This window comes from Magnolia sinica, chromosome 16 (assembly GCF_029962835.1).
Source record: "Magnolia sinica isolate HGM2019 chromosome 16, MsV1, whole genome shotgun sequence".
Classification (NCBI taxonomy): Eukaryota; Viridiplantae; Streptophyta; class Magnoliopsida; order Magnoliales; family Magnoliaceae; genus Magnolia; species Magnolia sinica.
Window position 1 is genome coordinate 61,960,445 of NC_080588.1, and position 26,734 is coordinate 61,987,178.

General features: G+C 40.1%; 1 protein-coding gene across 1 annotated transcript in view; it reads left to right on the forward strand.

Annotated features, from left to right (window-relative positions):
- Positions 1-25,933, forward strand: part of LOC131228887 (lysophospholipid acyltransferase LPEAT1-like) — a 64,220-nt gene extending 38,287 nt beyond the window's left edge. Inside the window, exons 3-5 of the mRNA XM_058224732.1 lie at positions 13,118-13,251; positions 13,842-13,982; positions 25,515-25,933. Coding sequence (XP_058080715.1) covers positions 13,118-13,251; positions 13,842-13,982; positions 25,515-25,589 — 350 coding nt within the window. The 3' untranslated portion in view covers positions 25,590-25,933. The remainder of the gene's footprint in view (positions 1-13,117; positions 13,252-13,841; positions 13,983-25,514) is intronic.
- The last annotated feature ends 801 nt before the right edge of the window (positions 25,934-26,734 follow it).

Below are 26,734 nucleotides of genomic sequence, written 5' to 3' on the forward strand. Positions count from 1 at the left end.
AAAAGAGGAATTATCTGGTCATGGAGTCTCAGCACTGAGCTGGGCATCGGACCGAGTCGGACCGGATTGGGTCCAACTCGACTCGGTCCATATTGTACATGGTTGGATCCGAACTCGATCTGATCCGGGACTGGGTCCGCGTCATCTGACTCGATCCAATCCGATGCACTACTAGCCTGACCTGAACCGAGTCCGACTCGGTTAGAAAAACTGTATCGGATCGGGTTGAATAACATTCGGATCGGAAGATAGAAGTGGGTGATACAGTTAACTGGAAGCAAATTGGCTGGTGGGGGTGTATTGAGGTGGTGGTGTATTGACGTCAGTAAGTTTTTTTAGTCAAACCATGAGGTATGTGTTATATCCAAACCGTCCATCCATTTGCAGAGCTTGTTTTAAGGCTTGAGCCAAAAAGTAAGACAGATCTAAAGATCGGTTGGACCACACTGCAAAAAATAGTGGGGGATTGATCGTTTACCATTGAAATCCTTTTTCAGATCACAGAAGTTTCAGATCAATATGAAATTTGTTTTTCCACTTCATCCATGTATTTTTAATATTATTAAAAGATTAGATGGAAATAAACGTTATGGTGGGGCCATGTAACTTTGATCTCATTTGAGTCGTTCGTACAACTCGGAGCTCGAGGCACGTACGCACTTGTCTTCGCACGACATGTATTTACAACAGGCAACAACCTGTCACCTATGCAACTGGCGTGAGGGACGTGGATTAGCTACTGACAGGTTGGAAGCGGATTGCGTACTGAGTAACTTAGTACCCTTATCGTACTTAGTAAACTCTGTGGGGTCCACCGTTATTTATGTATTTTATCCAACCCGTTCATTCATATTAACAAATAATTTTAGGACTTGAGCCCAAAACGAAAGCATATAAAAATCTCAAGTGGACCACACCACAGGAAACAGTGTGATTGAACCTCTACCATTGAAAATTTCTTGGAGGCCACGGAAGTTTTGGATCAAGCTGATGTTTGTGGTTTCTCTTCATCCATGTTTTTGTAATCTTACAAACATGTTGGATGACAAATAAACATTACTGTTTCTTGTGGTATGGTCCACTTGAGCTTTGGATTTACTTCAAATTTGGGATCAACCGTTGAAATTAGCAGGAAAAATTGATGGACGGTGTAGATAAACCACATACATTCACAGTGGGCCCAACTGAGTTTACTCAGTATGATAAAAGCATACAGGTGTAACTCAGTACGCAATCCGATTTCTAACAGGTTGACAAATATTTATATATATAGCAGGTCTTAAGTCCAACGGGTTGGACTGTAAGTTATGGTACAGCTAGTAGATAACTTCCAACCTTTCATGTTTGTACAGCATTCAAACCATCCAATAGGTTGGCACCAACATGATGATCACCTTATATGTAAATATTCCATATCGACTCATCAGGTGGACCACATTTACATTTTTCTATTTATCAGTGGCTACACATTGTTCTCATGTGTGGCCCACCTGAGGAGCCGATAGGGTTGATTTCTGCACCAGATGAACCCCCATGATGGTTCTAACTTCCAACCTAGTGGATCTGATTATCTGACTTAGGTTAGGGTTTAGAATCGTTAAGTTATGGACTTAGGGAAAAGAAATTTAAAAAAAAAATTTAAAAAAAAAAAACAACAAAAAAGCATACCTATCTTCTTCGAATCAGGGACGGCCGGACTTGTTGCTGTGGGGTTAGAAGAAGAGAGAATCGAGGGACGGCCGGACTTGTTGCTGTGGGGTTAGAAGAAGAGAGGATCGAGGGACGGCCGGACTTGTTGTTGTGGGGTTAAAAGAAGAGAGGATCGTTCAATGGGTATGGTCAGAAAGAAAGAGGGTAAAAATTCGTTCAATGCGTAGGGTAAGAAAGAAAGAGGGGTAAAAGTATTAGGGTGAAAAACTTAAAAGTTATATATACAGGAAGTGTCCGTTCTAGATCGGGTAGGATCGGTTCGGGTAGAATCCATTCGGTTTGGGTTTCAGGTTGGATCGGTCCGGATGGACCACGATCAGATATCGATCCGAAAGATGGTCGGATCTGATTGATCCTACTCGATCCGCACTGATCCAGGCCATCAGTTCGGTTTTGATCGGGTCGATTCCGGTTTGATTAGGTTGGATCCACCGGATCGGGTCAAGAATGCCCAACTCTACTCAGCACATCACATGGTATTTCCAATTCATGGTGGGTCCCACCAAATATACTGTTTGGATTGCAGAGAGTGGTCCCCACTTGTATATGAAAGATGCACCGATACCATGCGAGTTCTGAAGCGTCAGGGGACATCTCTGGACCTTATAATTAAGGGATTTTGGCATTACTGGCACCACCGAAAGGATGTTTCAAATATTCCTGAACTAATCATCAAACAAGTCTTGGAATCATTTTTGGATCAAATTAACCTTGTACACTATAAAAGATAACGATGAATGAAGAAAATAGGGTGGTTGTAAGTCTTATGATGGATGGTAATGTACCTAATTATAAGCCTATTATGATTTAAGTTTATAATCTATACATTTCATCAATTGTATGATCTCATCGTAATATATAACTCAAAAAATAAAGCTTACTTATAGATGAAGTGAACCACACCACAATAAATATTATGAGTTGCATACAACCGTTGAAAACTACCAAGTGGGCCATAGACCTTTTCAATAAATATGATATTTATGATTTCCCTTCATCCATGTATCCGTGATACTATGAATAAGTTAGATGACATATAAATATTATTGTGGGCCCCACAAAGCTGACTTTGTACCATATATTCTTGATTAATCGTATGTAGGTAGAACAAAAACTTACGTGAGTGAAAAGCTTTGACCATTACGATTCACATGGTGCCCATAAAAAAGGTCGATCCTATCCGTTTGATCACAAGGCCCATCAAAAGGTAAATCTAATCCGTTGATAATATTCATGGCTTATGATTTTCATAAGAATGTGTGAACTTCACGCTTTTTCAAGCTATCAGCGACCCATAGTGAGAAAAAAGATCAACGGTTTGTTGGAACAATATCTACTGTCTAGTTGTCTTATGGACCATCAGATTTGAAGATTTTGACCATTATCTGGACATTTACCTTCTTCAAAATTCTAATGAGAATAAATTGAGCGATTTGACCAAAAGTCGAAGATTGACCATTGAGACGATATACGGAAAGGTGTTTGTAACGTCAAAAACGACCACAGGCCCCCATTTCGAATCCCGACCTCGAGCCTACCTCTCCCTTTTGAAGTTTCTTTTCTGAGACCCACCTCCACCCTTTTAGGATCTGTTATTTCACCGTGATTGTCTCCTTCATTATCTTTCCGACTCTGGTTTCTTGTACTTTCTGTAAAACGCCTTCTTTCACAATCAAAAACCGAAACGAAAGTATGTGAATAATATTTGATCTTTTTATTTGCTATTATGGGTTGTCAATAGTTGGTATAGTCGAGGTTGTCAATATTTGGTACAGTCAAAGTTGACATATAATAACACTCGAGGTTGTCAACATTTTCTTCAGATTAAGGTTGTCACTAGTTGGCACGGTCAAAGATAACATATAATAACACTCAAGGTTGTCAACATTTTCTTCATATCAAGGTTGTTAAGGTATAACAAAGTCAAGATTGACATGCAATAACAATTGAGGTTATCAATATTTAGGACGGTCGAGGTTGTTAATATTTGGAACGGTCGAGGTTGGTATACAATAATAGTTGAGATTGTCAATAGTTAACACGGTCAAGGTAGTCAATATTTGGTACGATCGAGGTTGATATATAATAACAGTCTAGGTTGTCTTATAATAATAGTCGAGGTTGTCAATATTTGGTACGGTCGAAGTTGGCATTCATTAATGGTCGATTATCAATGTGACAACCTCAACTTGAACGGAAGATTGACAATATCGACCCTTATTGGATGATAACTACGACCCGTGATGTCCATTGTCAACATCAACCTCGACCCTGAGTGGATGACAATCTCAACCCTTAGTGGATGACAACCTCGACCCTTAACCAAGTGGATGACAATCTCAAACCTTAGCAGATGACAACCTTTACCCTTAATCAAGTGGATGTCAACTTCGACCCTTAGTAGATGACAACTTCAACCCTCAGTGTCACATTATCAACCTCTACCCTCAATGGATGACAACCCCTACCCTTAGTAGAGCTGGGCATCGGACCAAGTCGGACCGGATCGGGTCCAACTCAACTCGGTCCGTATTATGCATGGTTGGATCCGAACTCGATCCGATCCGACGCACTGCTAGCCTGACCCAAACCGAGTCCGACTCGGTCAAAAAATCTGTATCGGATCGAGTTGAATAACGTTCGAATCGGAAGATAGAAGTGGGCGTTACAGTTAACTGGAAGCAGATTGGTTGGTGGGGGTGTATTGAGGTGGTGGTGTATTGACGTCAGTAAGTTTTTTTAGTCAAACTATGAGGTATCTGTTATATCCAAACCCTCCATCCATTTGCAAAGCTTGTTTTAAGGCTTGAGCCAAAAAATAAGACAGATCTAAAGATCGGTTGGACCACACTGCAAAAAATAGTGGGGGATTGATCGTTTACCATTGAAATCCTTTTTCATATCACAGAAGTTTCAGATCAATATGAAATTTGTTTTTCCACTTCACCCATGTATTTTTAATATTATTAAAAGGTTAGATGGAAAATAAACGTTATGGTGGGGCCATGTAACTTTGATCTCATTTGAGCCATTCGTACAACTCGGAGCTCGAGGCGCATACGCACTCGTCTTCGCACGACACGTATTTACAACAGGCAACAGCCTATCACCTGTGCAGCTGGTGTGAGGGACGTGGATTAGCTGTTGATAGGTTGGAAGCAGATTGCGTACTGAGTAACTCAGTACCCTTATCGTACTTAGTAAACTCTGTGGGGTCCACCGTTATTTATGTATTTTATCCACTCCGTTCATTCATATTAACAGATAATGTTAGGACTTGAGCCCAAATCAAAAGCATATAAAAATCTCAAGTGGACCACACCATAGGAAACGGTGTGATTGAACCTCTACCATTGAAAATTTCTTAGAGGCCACGGAAGTTTTGGATCAAGCTGATGTTTGTGGTTTGTCTTCATCCATATTCTTGTAATCTTACGAACATGTTGGATGACAAATAAACATTACTGTGAGCCTTAGGAAGGTTTCAACGGTGGAAATCATTATTCCACACCGTTTCTTGTGGTATGGTCCACTTGAGCTTTGGAATTGCTTCAAATTTGGGATCAACCCTTAAAATTAGTAGGAAAAATTGATGAACGGTGTAGATAAACCACATACATTCACAGTGGGCCCAACTGAGTTTACTCAGTACGATAAAAGCGTACAGGTGTAACTCAGTACGCAATCCGATTTCTGACAGGTTGACAGATATTAATATATATAGCAGGTCTTAAGTCCAATGGTAAGTTACGGTACAGCTAGTAGATAACTTCCAACCTTTCATGTTTGTACAGCATCCAAACCATCTGATAGGTTGGCACCAACATAATGATCACCTTATATGTAAATATTCCATATCGACTCATTAGGTGGACCACATTTACATTTTTCTATTTATCAATGGCTACACATTGTTCTCATATGTGGTCCACCTGAGGAGCCGATAGGGTTGATTTCTGCACCAAATGAACCTCATGATGGTTCTAACTTCCAACCTAGTGGATCTAATTATCTGACTTAGGTTAGGGTCTGGAATTGTTAGGTTCTGGACTTAGGGAAAAGAAATTTAAAAACAAAAAAAAAAACAAAAAAAGAATACATGTCTTCTTCGAATCAGGGACGGCCAGACTTGTTACTGTAGGGTTAGAAGAAGAGAGGATCGAGGGACGACCGGACTTGTTGCTGTGGGGTTAGAAGAATAGAGGATCGTTCAATGGGTATGGTAGAAAGAAAGAGGATAAAAATTCGTTCAATGGGTAGGGTAAGAAAGAAAGAGGGGTAAAAGTATTAGGGTGAAAAACTTAAAAGTTATATATACAGGAAGTGCTCGTTCCGGATCGGGTAGGATCGGTTCGGGTAGAATCCATTCGGTTCAGGTTTCGGGTCGGATCGGTCCGGATAGACCACGATCCGATATCGATCCGAAAGACGGTTGGATCTGGTTGATCCTACTCGATCCGCACCGATCCAGGCTATCAGTTTGGTTCTGATTGGGCCGGATCGGGTCGGATCCACCAACTCGGGTCAAGAATGCCTAACTCTAACCCTTAGTGAATAATAATTTTAACTCTTATTGGAATGCAGGTCGAAAACAACTAAGAATGACCACCTTCTTAGACTATGAGAAGGTAGCAGTCTCTCTAAAGTGTTATATTTAGTTTTTGAAGGAATACATGTTAGATGATTCTGACAACAATCCCACTAGAAAATAGATATTTAAGAAGAGTTGTTTTGGACATCTATGAATTTTTCGATGGTTGGGTGGATGACCCATGATCAAATAATGCATTGTGTAAACTTTCAATGTTCAGGGCACTATCATGAAATTGACTGAGCTTGACTTTGCCCTCGTCTTAGATTTAGACTTGTTAGTGCAAATGAGTCTGGAGATAGTCAAACAAAAAGGGAAAAGAAAATAAAAGGAATTAGAGAGACTTACTTGAAAGAATGAAGTGTAACGAATGATAATTTAAAAAAAAAGCTTATATCTAGCTATGAGGGAAAAAAACAAGACGATAATGTGATGAAACTAGCCCTTCTGATTTGTATGGAGAATCTATTAGTTGCATCTCTACAGAAGAATAGCTATGTAGATAAGTACATTGAAATAGTTAATAACTTAGATCAATTCAATAGTTATTCCTGAGGCAGTGTAGGGTACGAATATTTAAGGGATGGGGATAATAACGTAATTAGCAGTGTTGGCAAGAATGGTGAGTACCCCCCTTCATACAACATATGGAGATGCGCATATGCCATACATGTAACTTATTATTGTTTATAATGAGAGTGTGTTTTACATGTTGTTTCTTATTTTTTAAATATTCAATACGTGTCCTAATCGATATTTAATGCATCATATTATCATTTAAATAGATATGGGCATACGAGCATTTCTTTAAGCTATCAGGTGATAGAGGGTGGGTTGCAAGAAAATTCTCCATTCGAATTCCTAGAATACTCAACTAGAATCCTTTCAAAGTAGGCCGATATGAATCAATTTCAAGAGTCTTTAAGACCATGTCAGTAAGTGTGATTCATTATTAGTGCGTTATAAGAATGCATTATGATTATAAATAATAAATCATTATTGCTCATATAGGCGATGATTACTCCATAGCTTACACCGACAGAAGGGAAAGAAGAGATCGGAGTTGTTAATCCCTAAAAAATAAGATTTATACAAAGGACAAGACTTTGCAGGTGAAAGTTAAGATAGAGGAGTTGATGGAGAAGGTTATCCAAAAATATGTTGCTAGAAAGAAGTTAGAGAGAAAATGTGAAAAATGAGCTAAAGAAGTTCGTTAAAAAGAAATTGAAGATGAAGGAAGCAGATGTGGGAGAGAGTGGAAAATGAAACAGAAAAAAGTTGAGGAAGTGAGAGGAAAAAGAAGTGAGGCAATGAAACTAAAAGCAGAATTGTATGCCTCCATCAAGGAATGCGACAAAAGTATTCATTCAAAATAAGAAAAGAAGATTCGCTCTAAAGAATTTTGACAACAGATTTCAGAATATTGGGAAAGATGTTCAACAATTAAGAAATGAGATGAAATACATTGACGGTTTGGGAGAGGAAACTATACCAAACTTATATGTGACGGAGTTTGTCATTTGAATGCATTGCATCATATCACAAAAAGTAGATATCTTGTATGTCTTAACAACACCCTAAAAGTAATCATTTACTAAATTATCCGAACTCACATTTTTCATATTTTTCAAAATATGATGCGCACAATATCCATGTATTGTATTAGGGAAGATGATAGGAACTTCACTAACCAACCATTTGTGACAAGCTGAAATAATAACAAGTCTTGAAAGGATCTCAATTGCTTTGTATAAATTGTGAAGGCATATTCAACTATTATCGTTCTTCAATTATTTGATCTTATATGCTACTGGGAGGACGTGATTACTTTCATCAAGTGTCGTAGCTAAGAGGAGAACATCATTGTACTTTTCTGTCAAATGCATTGCATCAACACATGGAACCCTTTGAACATGCAGTTGGAAGCTTTAAATGCATCGTCCAACTGCGATGAAGCATCTTTCAAAACTGCCTATTTTTTCATTTACCTGTAAATTCGCTACAAGCGCTAAATATGACTTTTTCAACTCATGAAGATACGCTGGAAGATTATTATAAGACTCCCCCATAAAATTTCATGACTTCTTTTCTTACGATCTCCTTACCTTTTTATGCTTTCTTATAGTTGATTTTAACATCAAATGTCCCATTTATTAGATGTTGAATTTCTTTTGGCATGTAGGTCAATCCCAAACTTATGCCACTAATGCCACATTCACTATTTATCAGGTTAGTAGCTTGGCGATGATCTCTTCAATTTCTCTTTGAAATTACTGTATCATGTCTACTCTCTTTAACAGTTGCCTCACACTGGCATATCGCCTCAAACGACATGCTATATGTGTGCTTGGAGTTGTATATCTTTATTTTAAACATCCACACACCGTCCACTATCAATGCATGCATCCTTTAACTACAACTTTTCATAATATACTTAATTGTATATCTCTGCTTGTTTGATTAAATGACTTTATATTGAATTTTGTGACGCATCGCATACTTGCTAAAAAAAATTTATAATCGACCTTTGTCCTTAAACATTTATCCAACAAATATTTCATTGGGTTCTTCCACCATTTCTGAAAATCCTTGATGATCTGCATTAATAAAAGCTACATCGGATATACGTATATCAAGTGGAATGATATTAGATGGAGAAATGAAAGTATCCAGTGAAAATTGTATTGGATGAGTTGATGATTCGAGAATATCTCCATATTCTTCATTGACCAGTAGGCATAAATTTAAGTTTATAGCTTGCGAATTAAACTAAAAAGAGGGAGCAACTCTTTCATTTTGATGTTGATCATTGGTTTAAGGGTCAGAAACATCAATATCGTGCCTGTTACCCAGTAACCAAAATGATGGTATATCGCAATCGTCGAGTAGTCATCATAACATGTATCATTCCTTGAAGTGTCAGGTATATCACAGTTGTCGAGTCATCAATCACTGCTTAAATGTTGCATATTAGTGGACCATATGTTTGAATGTAATATAGAGTATGCGCTCATTTTTTGAACAAGAGTTCTACATGTCACTTTCTCTATATACAGTAGTATCTAAGTAGGTGGACTCTTTCCACAAAAGTGCATATATGTCTCGAGATCTTCATTGTCTTTGATTGTGTGTGGAGGGAGTGATTCACGAATTGTCTCACCATGCACAACCTTTATTCTCAAATCAAATTCATCCGATGTTGTCTTCGTAATCTAATACATTTTATCTTTGAGCTCCTGATACATAATATCATCCTTCACAACAACCTCTTTTGAGTCCCCACCCACGTATAAGAAAGTCCCCTTCTCGTATACACCCTTCTCATTATAATAGATTAGGATAGATCAGAGAGTCATAATCTTCTAATATGTGTTAACCTGAAATAAAAATGGATGGGTATAAACTATCAAAGATGAAGGGTCGAGATTGTCATAGATGAAGGGTTTAAGTTTTCGTCTGTTAAGGGTCGAGGTGAACAAAACAACATAAAGAGCCGTGGTTGTCATCCACTATGGGTCGAGGTTGTTAGTTGTTAAGGTTCGTGGTTGTAAAATATTAAGGGTTATGGTTATCAACCATTAAAAGTCATGGTTGTCAAATGTTAAGGGTCGAGGTTGTCAACTTCGACCGTTCACACCACCCAATCTTGACCACTTGATTTTTTTTTATTATCAAGTTCGACCATTCAATTTTTTACAGTCAAGCTTGACCCTTAATGGATGATAACATCAACCCTTATTCGATGATAACAATAACCCTTATTAAATGACATTTTACACTGTTATCGCTTCTCTACTTCAATCTTAATACAATGCCAAAACATATCACAACCTAATCCTTAAAAAAAAAACAACATCGGTAATAATTTAATGTTTTATTTATCTTGACAAATAACTAATATTGTAGTTTACTACAATAGTAGGGATACCAGAGAACTACATGATCATGGTAGTGGGAGTGAACGAATTTTCAACAAAGAGAAATTTTGGGATGAACGTTGAAGAATGCAAGATAGATGCCGGATGAGAGAAATAGTGAAGAGAAATAAATGAGTTTAAAGAAGAATTTTCGGATGAGAGAAATGACGTATGGAATGTGGTAATGGATCCCACAATATTCACTTTTCCAAGAAAGAAGAATGACTTATGTATAAAGTATAAAAAGATAACGCGCGGCCCTTTCTAAGGGCATTTGTACACCGTTTGTGGGTTCTACCATCACATATGTATAGAATCCACTCCATTCATTAACCTCAGAATTTCATGAAATGTCATAATCGGAAGAATGATCAACACACACCTGTCATATTGACAACATCACAAGAAAATAATTCGTATCGAACTTACACCGTTATAAGTTATCAAGTTTTGTGAGCCGTATAAAAATTATGTCAGCAAGAAGTTAACATCTTCACATGTAAATAGAAAACTAAGAAGAAAATGAACAAATTAGATATAAGTTCCAATATGCTCAATAATCAATCACATCAATGCACCTTATCCAAGATTGAATATTATATAACTTTTTTTAAACTCAAAATCCATACCAATGTTAATTCAAGGACAATAAAAATTTGGTCCAAAAACATTTTTTTTTAGATGTATTAGATTACTAATCTAAGAATATTTGAAACACTCCAAATTTTACATGTTCTCCTAATGTCAAAATTCTGATGATTAATTCCTCCTTATAAAATTTTCGATACTCTGATACTGTGATAATTCATACGCATGTATTCAGAAAATTCTACAAAAGGTTCACGTGTATATCCATCCAATTGAACTGTCCAAATCGCCCCAACGGGCTCTTTGGTGGACATCTACTCTACAGCGAGATGAAGAGTAACCAACAGTCCAGTTCAGATAAAAAGGTATTCGCTTGCTTGATCAGCTGTTTCCAGGGCTCAATCAATCTGACTTTGGGTATATGACCTATATACATTGGGTCCCATGATTTTTACCGTTTAATTGTAAGTTGCATGTATGCAATAATCAGCGTTTTAAGTACACGCGCATCAACCACCATACTCTGCCAGAGTACCTAATAACTCCGCGATGGCGTATGAGGAAGACTTGGACATCCGTGCGCGTGCTCATAGAAATTGTACACGTGCTATACATGTATCTAAAATCAAACCGTCCAAATCATTGGTTTCTTCTGTCTACACGGGATAACCAGAAAAAAAAAAAAAAAAAATCCACCGAAATAACTGGCTGATTTATGGGCTTCCATTTGACAGTTAAAATTGGAAGTATCCAACGGTCAAGATTTAAGAGAAAATTTTCCACTAATCTGAGACCAAGATCGTCTATTCAATCTTATTTTGGGGCTATGCCCCATCTACGGTGGGGGGCCAAAATCTTGGCGGTTCGCTTGTATGTGCGTGCGTATGGAGTAACACGTTCTGCCAGAGCATCAAGGGACTGAAGTAAATCCACGCGAAATTTCCGGAGAAAATGACCGCTGTAGACAAAACCTTTTATCCAGCGGTTTTTATGAAGGAATACAAACTTAAGTTACCAACTTCAACTAGCACGTGCGGACAGCGACTTTGAGGACGAAACTACCCCTCCTTTTCGCTACGAGGAGGAGCGCTGACGCTCCTCCAACTGAGAGTAGTACGAACGGCTTAAAAGAGATCAAAGTTACATGGCCCCACAGCTATATATTTATTATATCCACAGCGTTCATCCATATTTCGAGATCATTTCGGAGCATTATCCAAAAAAAAAAAATCATATCCAAAGATCAACTGGAGCACACCACAAAGAGCCGCAGGGAAATTGTTTTTCACCGTTAAAAATTTTGTAGGGCCCACCATAACATTTATTTTCCATCCAATCTATTCATAAGGTCACAAAGGCCTGGATGAAGAGGAAAAACAGATTTCATAATGATCCAAAACTTCTGTAACCCCTAAAAGGGTTTCAATGGTAGACGTTTAATTCCCCACTGCCTTTTACAGTGTGGTCTACTCGATAGTTAGATCTGTCTTATTTTTCATCTCAAGCCTTAATATGAGCTCGCCAAAGGGATGGTTTTGATATAACACAGACCTCATGGTGGGGCCCATAGAAGCAACAAAAATTTCCCATAAAAAAAAAAGAACAGAATCGGCGATGAATCACGGATTCTGCTATTCCACCGCAGCTCGCTGTAGGATTTGGGGATGAATCGCGAAATCCGCGATCAATCCCCAATTCAAACAAAAGGCTATGGCTACGGATTATAACCATAGCTATAGCCGTATGTACTTTTCTTTTTCTTTTTTATTTTTTTATTTTTTTATTTTTTTACATTTAGAATTTTATTCTACCTATATTTTTCCCTAACACATATTTATATAAATATGTATATATAAGCATATAAAAAAAATTTGTCTCCTTTTTTCATTTCTTTCTTTATTCATATAACAAGAATATCTTCTAAACCAAAATTAGTTACTTAACGTACCATATATGATTTTAGGGCTGAAAGTTGGGCGGGTTCAACCTGACCAACCTGTGACCCACCCGACATTGGGTTGGGCTTGGGCAGGATGTATCGGGTTTGGTCTTGGGGTTGGGCCATACAAACACCAACCCGATAAAACTTGGAAACGGAATCGCCGGGATTGACTATCAAATGCATGGAAATGACCGTGAAGTGAAGGGAATTGATCGTGAAGTGCATCGAAATGACCGTGAATCTAAACGAAATCGTTGGAATTGACCGTGAAATGCATGGAAATGATCGTGAAGTGAAGCGAATTGAACGTCAGTGTGCTTCTTTGCATCATTGTGGACCATGGTTGATTATTTCTATTTCCAAATGCAGAGGGCACAACTACATATGGAGATTTCCTCCTTCCGTTTAAGACAGGTGCTTTTCTATCCAAAACGCCAGTCCTTCCAATGATCCTGAGATATCCTTACGAAAGATTTAGTCCGGCATGGGACACTATATCTGCGGTGAGAAGCTCTTGCTTTATTTATAGCTTCAACAAGATTTTACATTTAGGTGTGAAAGACTGGGATAATGAAGCTTATCTTTCATTACTCAATCTGCATGGCTTCTGAAGTTTCTTGGAAGCTTGCGAGTCCATCGCTTAATGAGTTTCCTCACCAGAGGCTTTAAAGATTGTATTGAAATCTATCCTTGAAAGAAAAGATACGTATTTGAAGGGGGAAAGTCCAGTGCTAAAGCAAATCAATCTCTATGCACACAGTGTTCGTGTATGAGATGTATGCCATTTATTTTATTGGACCCACCAGTCAGATGATGCTAGCCAACATGTAAGGCACTTTTTTCCATTAAATGTTGACCATGGTCATGCCGTTCTTACCTGCCCAATCGCAATCCTCAAAAGTTGTCTATAGAAGGGCCCATGGATGAACAGTCTGGATTTCTTACATTCACGCCACGTGCATGGAATTGAGTGCTTGATGACTAGCTTCAACATTTGTGTTAAGCACCAAATTCTCTATCTTCCAAAACTATGTCTGATTCCCTCGTCTTTGTTCAACTATCTACAAGGTCCAATATTTATACATATTTGCAGGTCCGCCATGTAATTTTGCTTCTTTGTCAATTTGTAAATTATATGGAGGTGATCTACCTACCCATCTACTACCCTTCAGAGCAAGAGAAAAAAGACCTGAAACTCTATGTAAGTAATGTACGAAAGCTAATGGCTAGGAAGGTATGCATGTTGTGCCGTGTTTGGAATGTTTGGATGCACAACTTGATTGGATTTTCAATAGTCGAGTTTAATCAAGAGGAAATAACAAAAATTAATATGTTTCCTAGCATTCATAATAAGGAAGTACCTGTAACACCCCGTACTTTTCAGTACTCGGGTGTTACCATATAACCAAACTTAGTATAAAGATAAGCTAGGCTTATGTAAACATTTACGTGCATCCTAGTTTAAATCTAATCGTTAAAACAATTCCCATCCATACGATAACCCATTTGTCCATTGGCGCTCCAATGATATTTAATAAGTATATTTATTTATTATATTTTACACAAACATAGATCAGGGAAATTTTAGATGTATCTTGATAAATTACTTATCATATAGAAGTGTATGAAAATGTATTGATATGTATATATTTAATGTAAATAAAATATTATGAAAGTAATATTACATTACAATAGTTTTACAATGTATAATGGAATTATAAATATAAATATAGTATTAAATATCTTTATAAATACGTATACAAAAGTTATCAGATATTTTTAGGAAAATTGTATAACAATATTACTGAGTGCAAACATGATTTTAAATTGATTCTCAATTCATTTATATGTATGTTTACTTATAATAGAATGTTATAAATTAACGTGATCAATAGCATGTATACAGTAGTGCAATAACATTAAAAAATTTATTTATATGTATGAGATTTTAATCATTAAATTACCAAAATCCTCTCACATTAGAATTTCATTAAAAACGATGCTTAACCGTCCTGATCAAGGCATTTAACCACTAGGTTACGTAGGATTCTCATTTAAACTCGACCTGAGACCCTTAGGAAACCCGTAGGACAAGCATGATGGCGATCCGACCGTCAGGTTGACGGGGATTAGGAACCAGAACACCAAATCCCTCTATTGGGCCCCACTTAGGCCTTAACTCCACCTGATCTTCAGTCAAAGTCCATATTGGGGCCTTCCAAGATGAATGGACGGTGTGGATTAGTCACAAACGTCATGATGTACACCACACGGGGTGCGAGTGCACCTAGTGTGTAAGACCCGTAACCTAGCCTGTACCATTCCATAAACTTCTACGGTTCCCTCTAGTCGAGTTTCGGCGACCCGGGACGAGTAGATAGCATTGGCGCATGCTCTTGAGTCACATCCTGTAAACCCGAGCCGACTCAAAATGAGACCTATGTCATTTTGATCGTGCCGTCGCCGCGGTTCCGACGATGCGTCTTGTGCGTCAATACGATGCTCAGATTATAAGATCCGGCCCGTGCATTATCTAGGCCGTTGATCGCTTGATTGTGGGACCCACCTATCCCTATTGTTGTACTTCCCTAAAAACATTAATTACTATGATGTCACCCTAGGGGTGACATCACCCTACCATACCACCTTACCTTCCCTTTTCCCCATAAGTCAACTCATTAATTCCCATTACCTCACCATCCCTCTCTCCCATCACTCCCTTACATCATTTCTCTCTTTCACTTCTCTCCATTCCAAGCAATCCCTCCATGGAGCAACCCACGTCCATGGCTCCCATGAGAGAGCTAGTGTGGCCCACCTCCCTATCTCCCATCTCCACCATCCAATGATCATCTCCGCCATTGAAATTGTTTCTTTGGGGCTCTATCATGCATTGGCGGAAGAAGGAAGAAGAGATTTCGAGGTGGGTGCTCCTTTCTTTTCCTCTCATTTTTTTGTGATGTGTGGCCCACTTGGATGAATCCCATCTTGAGGTATGTTTTATCCCAACCGTACAAGTCATGTGGACCCTACTTTATAGTGATGGAAACACACAAATATCAAGTTGATTTAAATATGGTGGGCCACGTTCATGTGGGACCCACCTTGGTGACACGTGGACCACCTACACGTAGGACCCACTATGATGATTGTGTTATACCTATGCTGTCCAACGTCCAAGGGACGCTGGACAGAGAGTGGCTAAAGTGGTGTGCGTGCACTGAAATGGTGGTGTACTAATAAGCAAAGGAGAGGAAGAAGAATAGTATTTGGAGGTGGGCTGCTCATGCAGGCCCCACCTTGATGTATGTATAAAATCCACGCCGTCCATTTCACTTCTCATCTCATTTTAGGCGTTGAGCCAAAAGATGAGGCTAATCTGACAATCAAGCGGGCCATACTGTAGGAAATGGAAATTTTTATCGTTGAAAACTCACCCAACGATTCTACATGCTGAAAAATACTCAATATTGGTCTTGTTTGGTCAATATTGAGCCGTGAGATGCAATGGTCAGGATAGATTTTCCTGATGAGGGCCCCACCTAAGAAATTCCCTAGAAAAATTGGATTTAGAGAAAAAAAAACATAAGGCAGCAACGCTGCTGCTGTCAGAAGACTGCATGGGCGGGCGGACGGCTTGGCTGGACCTCACGGCTCCAGCCGTGGGCCCCACGTGATGCATTTTGAACATCGAAACCGTGCATTTGATGGGTCCCCATGGACCAGCCGTCCATCCCAAAAATTAGCTATATACGGAACTCAGGTGGGCCATACCATCTAAAATCATGTGATAACATGCCTAAAAATATAAAATCATCTGGTGGGGCCTCCTTGAGTTTTGGATGTGATTGAAACTTGGTTTGGACCCCTAACTTTATGGGACAGATATAATGGACGGAGTAGATCTGGTTAATGTGGGTCCCACCTAGGATTAAAAAAAATATATAAATATATATGCATGCATGTACATTGACGTCCAGACTCTCTGGACGTCCAACGTTAAGTAGGGAGGATCCCATTGGCCCCAATGGTGGACCCTACCATGATGTATGTTCTACATCCACGCCATTCATTTGATAGGTCCCTTTATTTGATACGTTGGTTCTAAAAATCAGTTATAAAACGTTCTCGTATGGCCCACACCATCATCTTTCATGCGGTGGTATGTCAAGCCACATGGAATCAACTGTTGGGGTCCACATGCAGCTTGGATCCACCTGAAACTCGGTTTGGACCCTTAAATTGGTGGGACACACACAATGAATGGGTTGGATTTGTGAACTACATCATGGTGGACCCCAAGATCACATAATCGTACCAAAAGTTTGGTGGGCAAATAAATATTACAGTGGCTTAGTCCACGTGACTTTATAAAGAGGTTGTATGGCAAGTAAACATTGCGGTGGGCCCTTGGCCCATGTGACTTTATCAACAGATTGGATGCAAGTAAATGTTGTAGTGGGTCCAATGTCGTGTGACCCTATCAACAGGTTAAAATAATAATAATAATAATAATAATAATAAATAAATAAATAAATATTGTAGTGGGCCCCAGTCTATATGACCTTATTAAAGTTGGATGCAAATAAATATTACGGGGGAGGTTGAATGCAAATAAATATTACAGCTCAGGTTGGATGCAAATAAATATTATAGCGGGCCCTATGCCCATGTGACCCTATCACCACATTAGTTTGGATGGAAAATAAACATCATGTTGGCCCCGTTTGGATGGACAGATGTTGGGCCCTAGGATGGGTGGAAAATAAACATTTTGGTGGGTCTTACTTAAGACCCATTTATGCATGTGTTGTGTCCACAATTGTGGACCTCCATAGCGGGATATGTGACTTATCTATGCCTTCCATCCCAATGGGACGCACCACGATGCATGTGTTTCATCCAACCGTCCAACCATTTTTGGAAAAATGATTTTAAGGTTTAGGATGAAAATAATACAGATTTATTTATCAAGTGGACCATAGTGCACGGTGAGGATTGAACGGCTATCTTTGAAATCTTGAGACCTTATGATTAGATTAGATGGGAAATAAATGTTATGGCGGGCCTTGAAAATTTTAGTAGTGAAAATCATTATCACCACTTATATTTGAGTGTGGCCCATTTGATATATATGGGGCCCATTGGTGTGGCCCATTTGATGTATGTATGACCATGTTATGAGGCCTACTTTGATGTATGTTGTGGCCCATTTGTCAAGCCCACTTTGATGTATTTTTATCCACGCCATCCAGGGTAGGCACCCCATTATGATATATATCAGGGCTCAAGGGTCGAGGCCCATTAGTGCTGCCTATTTGATACAACCCACTTGATGTGTACGAGGCCCATTAGTGCGGCCCATGATGCAAGGCCTATTGTGACATGTATTGGGCCCATGACGCGTGACCCATTTGATGCGTATAAGACCCATGGGTAGGGCCCACATATTATGTATTTGAAGCCCATGAGCAGAGCCCACCTGAGGTTTATATATGGGCCCCATTAATGTGGCCCACTTGTATTTGAGGCCCACGGGTTGCGGCCCATGGGTCGTGGCCCATTGTGATATATACTCGGCCCATACGTCGTGGCCCATTGAGATGTGTTTCCGACCCATTTAGTGAGGCCATTGTGAAATATTCCTACTCTTGTGATGAGGCCCATCGAGATGTAATACTGGCTCATTGATGCGGCCCACTTTTTGAATTGAGGCCCATTGGTGTGGCGTGCGGCCCAATGTATCGACCCACCGTGATGTGTAGGTCCACGTGGTATGTGTAAGGCCCACCTGTGATGACTATTTGAGGCCCACTAGTTGGATATATGGGCCCATCTTATGTTTGACTCAATGTGGACCACTCCTAGGGAGCAATGTTGGTTAAATGTCCACATTGCTGGGCAGTGATGGTTTGATGTCCACCTTGTGACCCTTCCTTAGGCCTTATTATGCCCATTCTCATCATTCTCTTAGTGGGTTAACCCAAATAAGTGGGCCCCATTTACCATGGACGGATGGCTCCATGCTACCGGATTTGATAAAACCATGGTCGAGGGCGATCTTTATATTATGATTGATCGGATGTTCATCTATGGACCCAGCCTTGTCTATGTGACCGGTCGTCGGTGTTGATTGCTGATTGTCGGTTCTAATTATCGATGTAGATTATCGTGATTTGTCGAGGTCGATTGTATTGGTTCGATTTCGAGGCCGATTCTCGAGTATCGAATTCGATTGCCATGGCCGATTGTCGAGACCTGCATGATGTATATGTGACCCGTAGTTGAGGGCCATTGTGATATGTATTAAGCCTATGATGCATGGTCCATTTAATGAATTCAAGACCCATGTGTAGGGCCCACATGTCCCGTGTTTGAGGCCTATGGGCAAGGCCCATTGTGATGTATTCATGGCCCATGGGCAAGGCCCATTGTGATATGTATTAGACCCATGAGCAGGGTCCACCTGTTGTGTATATGTGGCCTTTGAGTAAGACTCATTGTGTTGTATATTAGGCCCTTGTGTGAGGCCGTGGGCCCATTATATGTTTGACTCTATGTAGGCCATTCCTTGGGGGCAATGTTGGTTAAGTGTCCACATGGTCGAGGTCGATTATCGATGCTGGTTGTGGATACCGGTTATGAGTATGTGACAAACATAGCATCATGATACATGCCCATACGCATCATCTGCATGTTTGTTGTGAGAGGTGGTTGATCATTGCATATGTCATTGAGCATGTTGTTATGAGACTCCCTGGTAGGTGGAGGTTATCTCACATGAGCACACGGTATGTGCAGGACTGATGCATGACTGGATTGTATGACTCATGCATCTCGCATTATGATTACTATACGCCCTAGCGACATCAGGGTCGTAGCCTCCACAGGCATATCGTGGATGGCCAAATAGGACACCGGAAATGTTTGGTTCTAGCATACGGGCGCCATAGATGTCCCTGGGTGAAAATCCCTAAACCTCCGTGGCCAGGAGACGCCCCAATATCGACACTGAGTGGATACATGAGTGCCCGAGTGCCAAATACCAGGAGGCCGCATCTCCCACTATGTCGTGGTGGGTTGGGAGGGGGTGTGGCCTTACTCGCCCAAGGGTAGGGGGAATTATTAAGCTGAGTTTGACCAGCTCGTGAATGGGTCCGCTATTGACATGCCGGATAGATATTGGCAGACTATTGGCAAGGCGGATAGTGAGGTTTCTTATGCTCACTTGGACTGTGCGGCTGGGAGAGCGGCAGTGCCATTTGGAGTGTATTAGACCTCTGTGATGATCCCAGAGATGAACCGTACTGATATGTGGATTTAGTGAGCAGGAGTTGCATACTCATTCATGCATTCATTCATTCACTATCTACTCAGGCTGGTGGTGCGCAACTAGTTGTTACGTGTGCCTTCGCAATGGCCAGGATTTCGGTTGGGGCGCGCGACTAACCTGAGATCAGGAGTTTACCACATTGAATCTGACTATCCAAATTTAGGTATGGGACTGGTTTGGATAGAAGTCCCTTGTGATAGACCCCATAGCCTGTGATACTACGCACTACCATCCCGACTTCACACTCCAGCATGGTCATTCCATTCGCACCACATATTGCATTACATCCGCGACATACGACATCTTGGGTTACTGTGCTTCTGCATTTATATGGTCTAGATATGGATGACGTATTTGTGAACAAATAAGAAATTATATACCCCATTGCATTCTCGGCATTTGATATTTGGCTCTTTATGACTCCTCGTTTGCGTAGCTGTTATATGCGTATTCTGATATTGATTGGCTCATGGACTTGCTCGTATTTCCGCTTACTCTGTTATCGTATGATCTATGATCTTGTGAGTATTTCTGTTTACTCTGATAATTCCTGCTCTTGTCAGTATTTCTGCTTACTCAGATAATTCATGATCTTGCTAGTATCTTTGCTTATTCCGATATTGTACGATTTATGGATTACCAGTACTTCCAATTTTTATGATAATGACATTGTATTGAATACTTGGCACTTACCTTGTGCACACACTTACACCACCTCCTAAGCTTTCTATAAGCTTATGCACGATAGATGCGTGCAGGTGTTATTAGGTTGCAGCAGCGTTGAGCTTGGAGCGTGCAGTTGTATTCTGGAGCTTTGATTTCGATATATGTATTTTCCCTTTCAGCATTGTACTCAAATGATTATATTAGTGGATATGTGATGATGATGTTGCCTTTGTCAATTGGGTAATCTTGTGGTTATGCTTATTACGAGTTAAATGTATATACAAAAAAAAATCCTCCTTGTAGGATCCCAGGATCTAATTGCATATGGACGCTAGGACTCGAGAATGGGGTACTACGAGGTTGTTGCAGCCGAGTGCACCTAGTGCACCCGTACCCGCCGTGCACCAGGCGTGTTTGCTCGGTCAGCTGGCGCTGGCCCGAAATCTCTCCAAAAAGAGAGATTTTCTCTCCCTTCTACTGCTCGTCAGCGGACGGTCGGGCACCCATTTTCCTTGATCAGTGGCCCACCTTCATGGCCCATCTTGATAATCCGAGCCGTCCATCATGTACGTCCTTCATCCCTGACCAAAATCCAACTGTCAAAACTAATTTTCATGCACGTGCGAACACACGATCCTAGCTGCAATCCGGTCCTGCAAGCACACCATTTCCAATAGAGGAAACTGCTCTCCCAGCCAGCTCAGCGATCCGCGTGAGCTGCTCCTACGCCATCTCAACCCTCCATCCTAGCGACATCTCAGCCGTTCATTCCAACAGCAGTTTAGGGCTCAAAACCACGACCGGTCTCCATTCCGCCCACTGTTTTGGAGGCGGTTTCAGCCAGAGGAGATCCTGGCCACTCGCTACTGATCCGACGGTTTAGGAGGGATTAGGGCAAGCGTATAAGGCGTGCGGATCGAGGAACAGTAACTCATCCTCCATTTTCGCAGCCACAACCCAAAAACTGGCCGTTTCCCTTCCACCAGCGAACCCACCACCCAAATCATTCTAAAGCTTCAAATGAGCTTATCTATAAGCTCCCTAGGGTTCATATGAACCATCCCATGCCGTCAGATCAGAGGAAGAAGCCTCCATTCGAGATCCGCCATTAATGGCGTCATCTTCTTCCTCATCGATCCACCGCACCCGGCAACCCAAACCGAGTCGAATCTGGCCGGATTGGCGTCCTCAATGGGACATTTCTGACTGGAAGAGAGAGAGAGAGAGAGAGAGAGAGAAGATGGAAGAAAGGAGAAAGAGGAAGATGGAGTGGTGCGGCTGTTGCACCGCACCATCTCAACTCGACCCATTGAGTCGCTGTCTGGACTAGGACTCGGTCCGGTCATGGCTGGGTACCTCCAGCAGCAAGGAGGAGGAGAAGAAGAAAGAGAGAAAAAAAAAAGAAGAGAGTGAGAAAGGAAGAGAAATGATAGGGAGTGAGTGCAGCCGTTGCACTCGCTGCTGAGTCGAGCGGTCCGTGTTGGGCGTGAGTCTGGTCCAGTCCAGACGTTTCTGGATTTCCAGCAGATGGAAAATGAGGAAAGAAAGAAAGTAGAGGAGAAGAAAGGGAAGAAGAAGAAGGAGAGGAAGGTTGTCCTCTTCGTGGCACTCACTGGCGAGTCGACTGGGCTGTGAGTCATAAGGCCTGGTCCAGTCCAGCTCCTTGCTGGTCATTCCCAGACGTGGGAGTTGAAGAAAAGAAAAGGAAGAAAAGAAATGGAAGGAAGAAAAGGGAGAAGAGTGCTTGTTGAGCCGAGTCAACTCGACTCGAACTGAGTCGACTAGGTGAGCCCACATCTTTCTGTCCAGTTATAAGTTATTTTAATTATCATTGCTATTGTTATTACCATTTTTTTTTAAATACGATTCACCATTAGAAGATTATTCATATGGGTAATAGTTGATTCATATAAAAATCTTCATTATTAAAATGTTAATATTTCACCTTGTCATTCTTAAAATATTATTATTAACTTTAGAGCACGCTATTTATTCTCATCAGGATGACTATTAGTGCCTCATTGGCTAAATGTTAAGGATATTGTCAATATTACTATTTGTTTTGGAATTATTAGCAATATGATCCACCGTGGGTTGTTGTTAGGTAATTTAATATAATAGTAGCCATGGTTAATATTTGTTAAATTAATAACCAATTTATTTGATTAATCTTATTATTCCCTTTGATAATATCATCCATGACCATACAAGATAAAAGTTCAAATCCTATAAACAAAACCTAAAAATTTAGCCTAGACCTAAACTCTAGAATAAAATCTTAGACTAGGTCAATACTTTAAACGTAGATGGTGTGTTAGGTTTAGATCTACGTGTAGAACTTAATGACGCCATATTTAAATATAGACTTATGAACTATCATTATTAACATATTAGCTGATATAAATTATAACACTAACACTAATAATAATCTTGTAATTATTAAAATTTAATTCTAATTAATACACTAAGTAGAGTTCAAATCCTAGAATCTAAATTTAAGGTTAAAGCCTAAGATAAAAATCTAAATTTTACATTAAGAACCCTATGGTAAATAATTCAAACCCTAGGTCATGATCTTAAACCTAAGTATTGCGTAGAACTTGGATCTAATTATATAAGTTCATGATTTATGATAGGATACGATTCTAAGGGTGCAATTATTTAGCGACACTAGAAGGCGATTCAAAGTATAAGGTGATGATTCTTCCCCTTGAGCTTTCCATCTTCTCATTAGCTTAAGTTATAGTTTTTATTAAAAATTATAATTGATATCTCTCTCTTATAATCACATGTGTTAGCTGGTGGAAATTGAATTGCTATATTGCCTGCTTAATGTTCATTCTGTATATTTGTTCATGCTTGTGAATTATTTGTGTATTGCTTATGGACTTTAAACTGGTACATTAGTGGGAAACCCCCACCTATAAATGTACACTCATACTTGGGATGTAACTCAACTGGTTGTGATTAAAATGGACCTTCGACTTAGTGGTTATTGAGTGATAGTCTAAATGGATCATTAATGTGGGCCTACCATCCAGGGTTGTTGAGTCCAATAGTTTTTAAGGATGGTCTTTTATCGCATGGTTTTGATACTCGCCCTATGAGGCCTATTTTGATAATCGCCGTATGTGGCTTGTTTGATATCGCCCTATGTGGCTTTGTTCTAGTATTTTTTCTATATGGTTTCAATGTTTTATACCGTGCAACCACGCGATGGTAAGCCCCATATATTATAATATGATTGGCCACTAGTCGACGGGTTTCCATCAAACATCCTAAGATGGTAGCCTCATGAGCCGGGGATGGTGGTAATGGGACACTATGCCCGAGCTGTCGGCCTACGCTGGGCCATGTGCTCCTCGTAGTGACCTTTGAGCTTATCTAAATTGGCTGGTTCTAAATGGACTAATAATGACTTGGCTAATCATGCATGCATGGCATACTACGATGGCTTGGATCATTATGCCCATGCGATTACGCTGCGAGTTGCGCTAATGACCAGCCGATCGATTTACGATGATGACTTGGATCACTCATGCCCATACGATTACGCTGCGTGTTGCGCTGATGACCACTCACATCTTTGGGTGACGACCCCATTGCCCGTCTGGATGTTTTTCCTGGGGCTCCGACCGTCCGGATAATTTACCTGGGTCGATGATTGCATTCATGCATCCATGCACCTAATAAGACTGCATTTACTCTGTTTTGGTTGTCTGGATGTTTTATACTATTTCTTACCTAATGCGGCGGTGTGTAATCTTGAGGGAAATTCACACTGAGTTGGCCACTCATCCATCAAATATACAACCATACAGGTAGTACAGGTGGCTTTAGTGATATGTATGTTCAGACTTGATAAGGAGCAAGGTACGATTGCCAGGGATGCATGGCTGTATTTACCTGGAGGAGCTGCGTGATCTTGCGGCTTATATATATATGCTTTCCACTATTCTCCATGTATTAAATTCTTGTAAATCTTGTACTTGTTAAATTCAGAGACATTGGTTTGTATAAGTCATTATGGGCAGTTTCTTGTAAATTTGAATGATAATGAAATTTTCCTTTATGTCGATTTGTCCACACTACGCTCATTTGCTTACTCTGATGAAGGAAAAAAAAATGTACACTCGAATTTGACCATCCTTTAAGGTTAACACTTAGGTTTTTGGGAAACGGGTCATATGCTCGGGTCCTGAAAACCGGGGCGTTACAGTACCCTCAAATTCCAATTGTGTTCCTTTCAAGTCTAACTTGAAAGTAACTAATTGCAGTTTGGAGACACCATCAATCTGAATGCTGAGGAGACTAAAGTTTTTATTTCTGCCACAGTTATAGAACTCAATGAATCATCTTGAAACTCGATAGAATTGACTCGACTTGACGAGATTGCAAGCGAAGTCAGTGGGGAATTTGATTTCAAATGTGATTCAGTGTAACTCTTTGAGTCGACCCATTAACTCACAATGTCCCAAACCAAGTCACTAGCCTAAGAACAATTCTTTTTCACAATAAACTTACAAAGAAATTTGAACTAGCAACCTCCCAAATTGTAGGATACATATACCACCAGCACTTCATTGCTCGTGAACATGTTTACTTTCTTGTATATACATTATGCAAAGATGACTATTTTATTGATTAAAATAGCTATTTATTTCATCAGCAACATCTAAGACTTATCCCAATTAATTGGGATTGGAGACATGAATCCTGTTCTGCCAGTCCACTCTAACAAGGGCTTTGGAATGTCCTATTGTGCAGATTCGTGATGAAAATTATTGCAAACTCCCACCTCAAATCAAGCTTCGGAATCACGCTCTCGCTCCCTCTTCCTAGCCATTTATACTTACTAACATTTTGAAACAGACGCTTCCCGGCTTCCTCACCTGAATATATGCTACTTTGCTTCATGCTCCATGCTTCATGCAACCACACTCTGGCTGCCAACCTAACGCAACCCTCCTTTATCTAGGCATGAGACTGGCAAAGAGAGCACAAAAACTCCCATAGACGCATGCAATAGAGTATTACATGGTTTGATTACAATCAACGAGTTAACAAAATTTTATTTATTTAATTAGTAGATATTGAGCCAAGTCATGTAAAGATTCATCTGAGTCTTTGAGTCAACCTAACCCATTTGTGTTGGATATGGGCCCTGGAGGCCCACTTGTGGGTAGCCCCTAGTGGGTGGGTCCTACATGGATTTCCCATGGAATATCTCCGAGTAGATATCCTTTTAGCTATGTGCATGCCTCTCTCTCAAATTGGGATCTAATTGAGAGGGGATAAAGATGAGGTTGGATACAAAAACCTTATCCCTATTGTAAACCAACTCTTCCTAATCCTCTCGGATTCTCTTTATAAAAAGAAGAACTCTCTCAATGTAGAGGCATCCCGAAACTACAGAGATGAAAAACCAAGAGGAATACGAGAAAATACCCTATTGTCCATTAGGCTTCCATATGTTCTAAACCCTCGATATGCCATCATACAAACACCAACCCAATAAAACTTGGAAACGGAATCGCTGGGATTGACCGTCAAATGCATGGAAATGACCGCGAAGTGAAGGGAATTGACCGTGAAGTGCATCGAAATGACCGTGAATCTAAACGAAATCACCGGAATTAACCGTGAAATGCATGAAAATGACCGTGAAGTGAAGCGAATTGAATGTGAAATGCGTGGAAATGACCGTGAAGTGAAGGGAATTGACCGTGAAGTGCATCGAAATGACCGTGAATCTAAACAGAATCACTAGAAATGACCGTGAAATGCGTGGAAATGGCCGTGAAGTTAAGTGAATTGACCGTGAAATGCATGGAAATGACCGTGAAGTGAAGGGAATTTACTGAAATTGAGCGGGACAAACTGGAAATTGAGCGGGCCAAACTGAAATTGAGCAAGACAAACTGAAAATTGAGCGGGCCAAACTGAAAATTGAGGGGGACAAACTGAAAATTGAGTAGGACAAATTG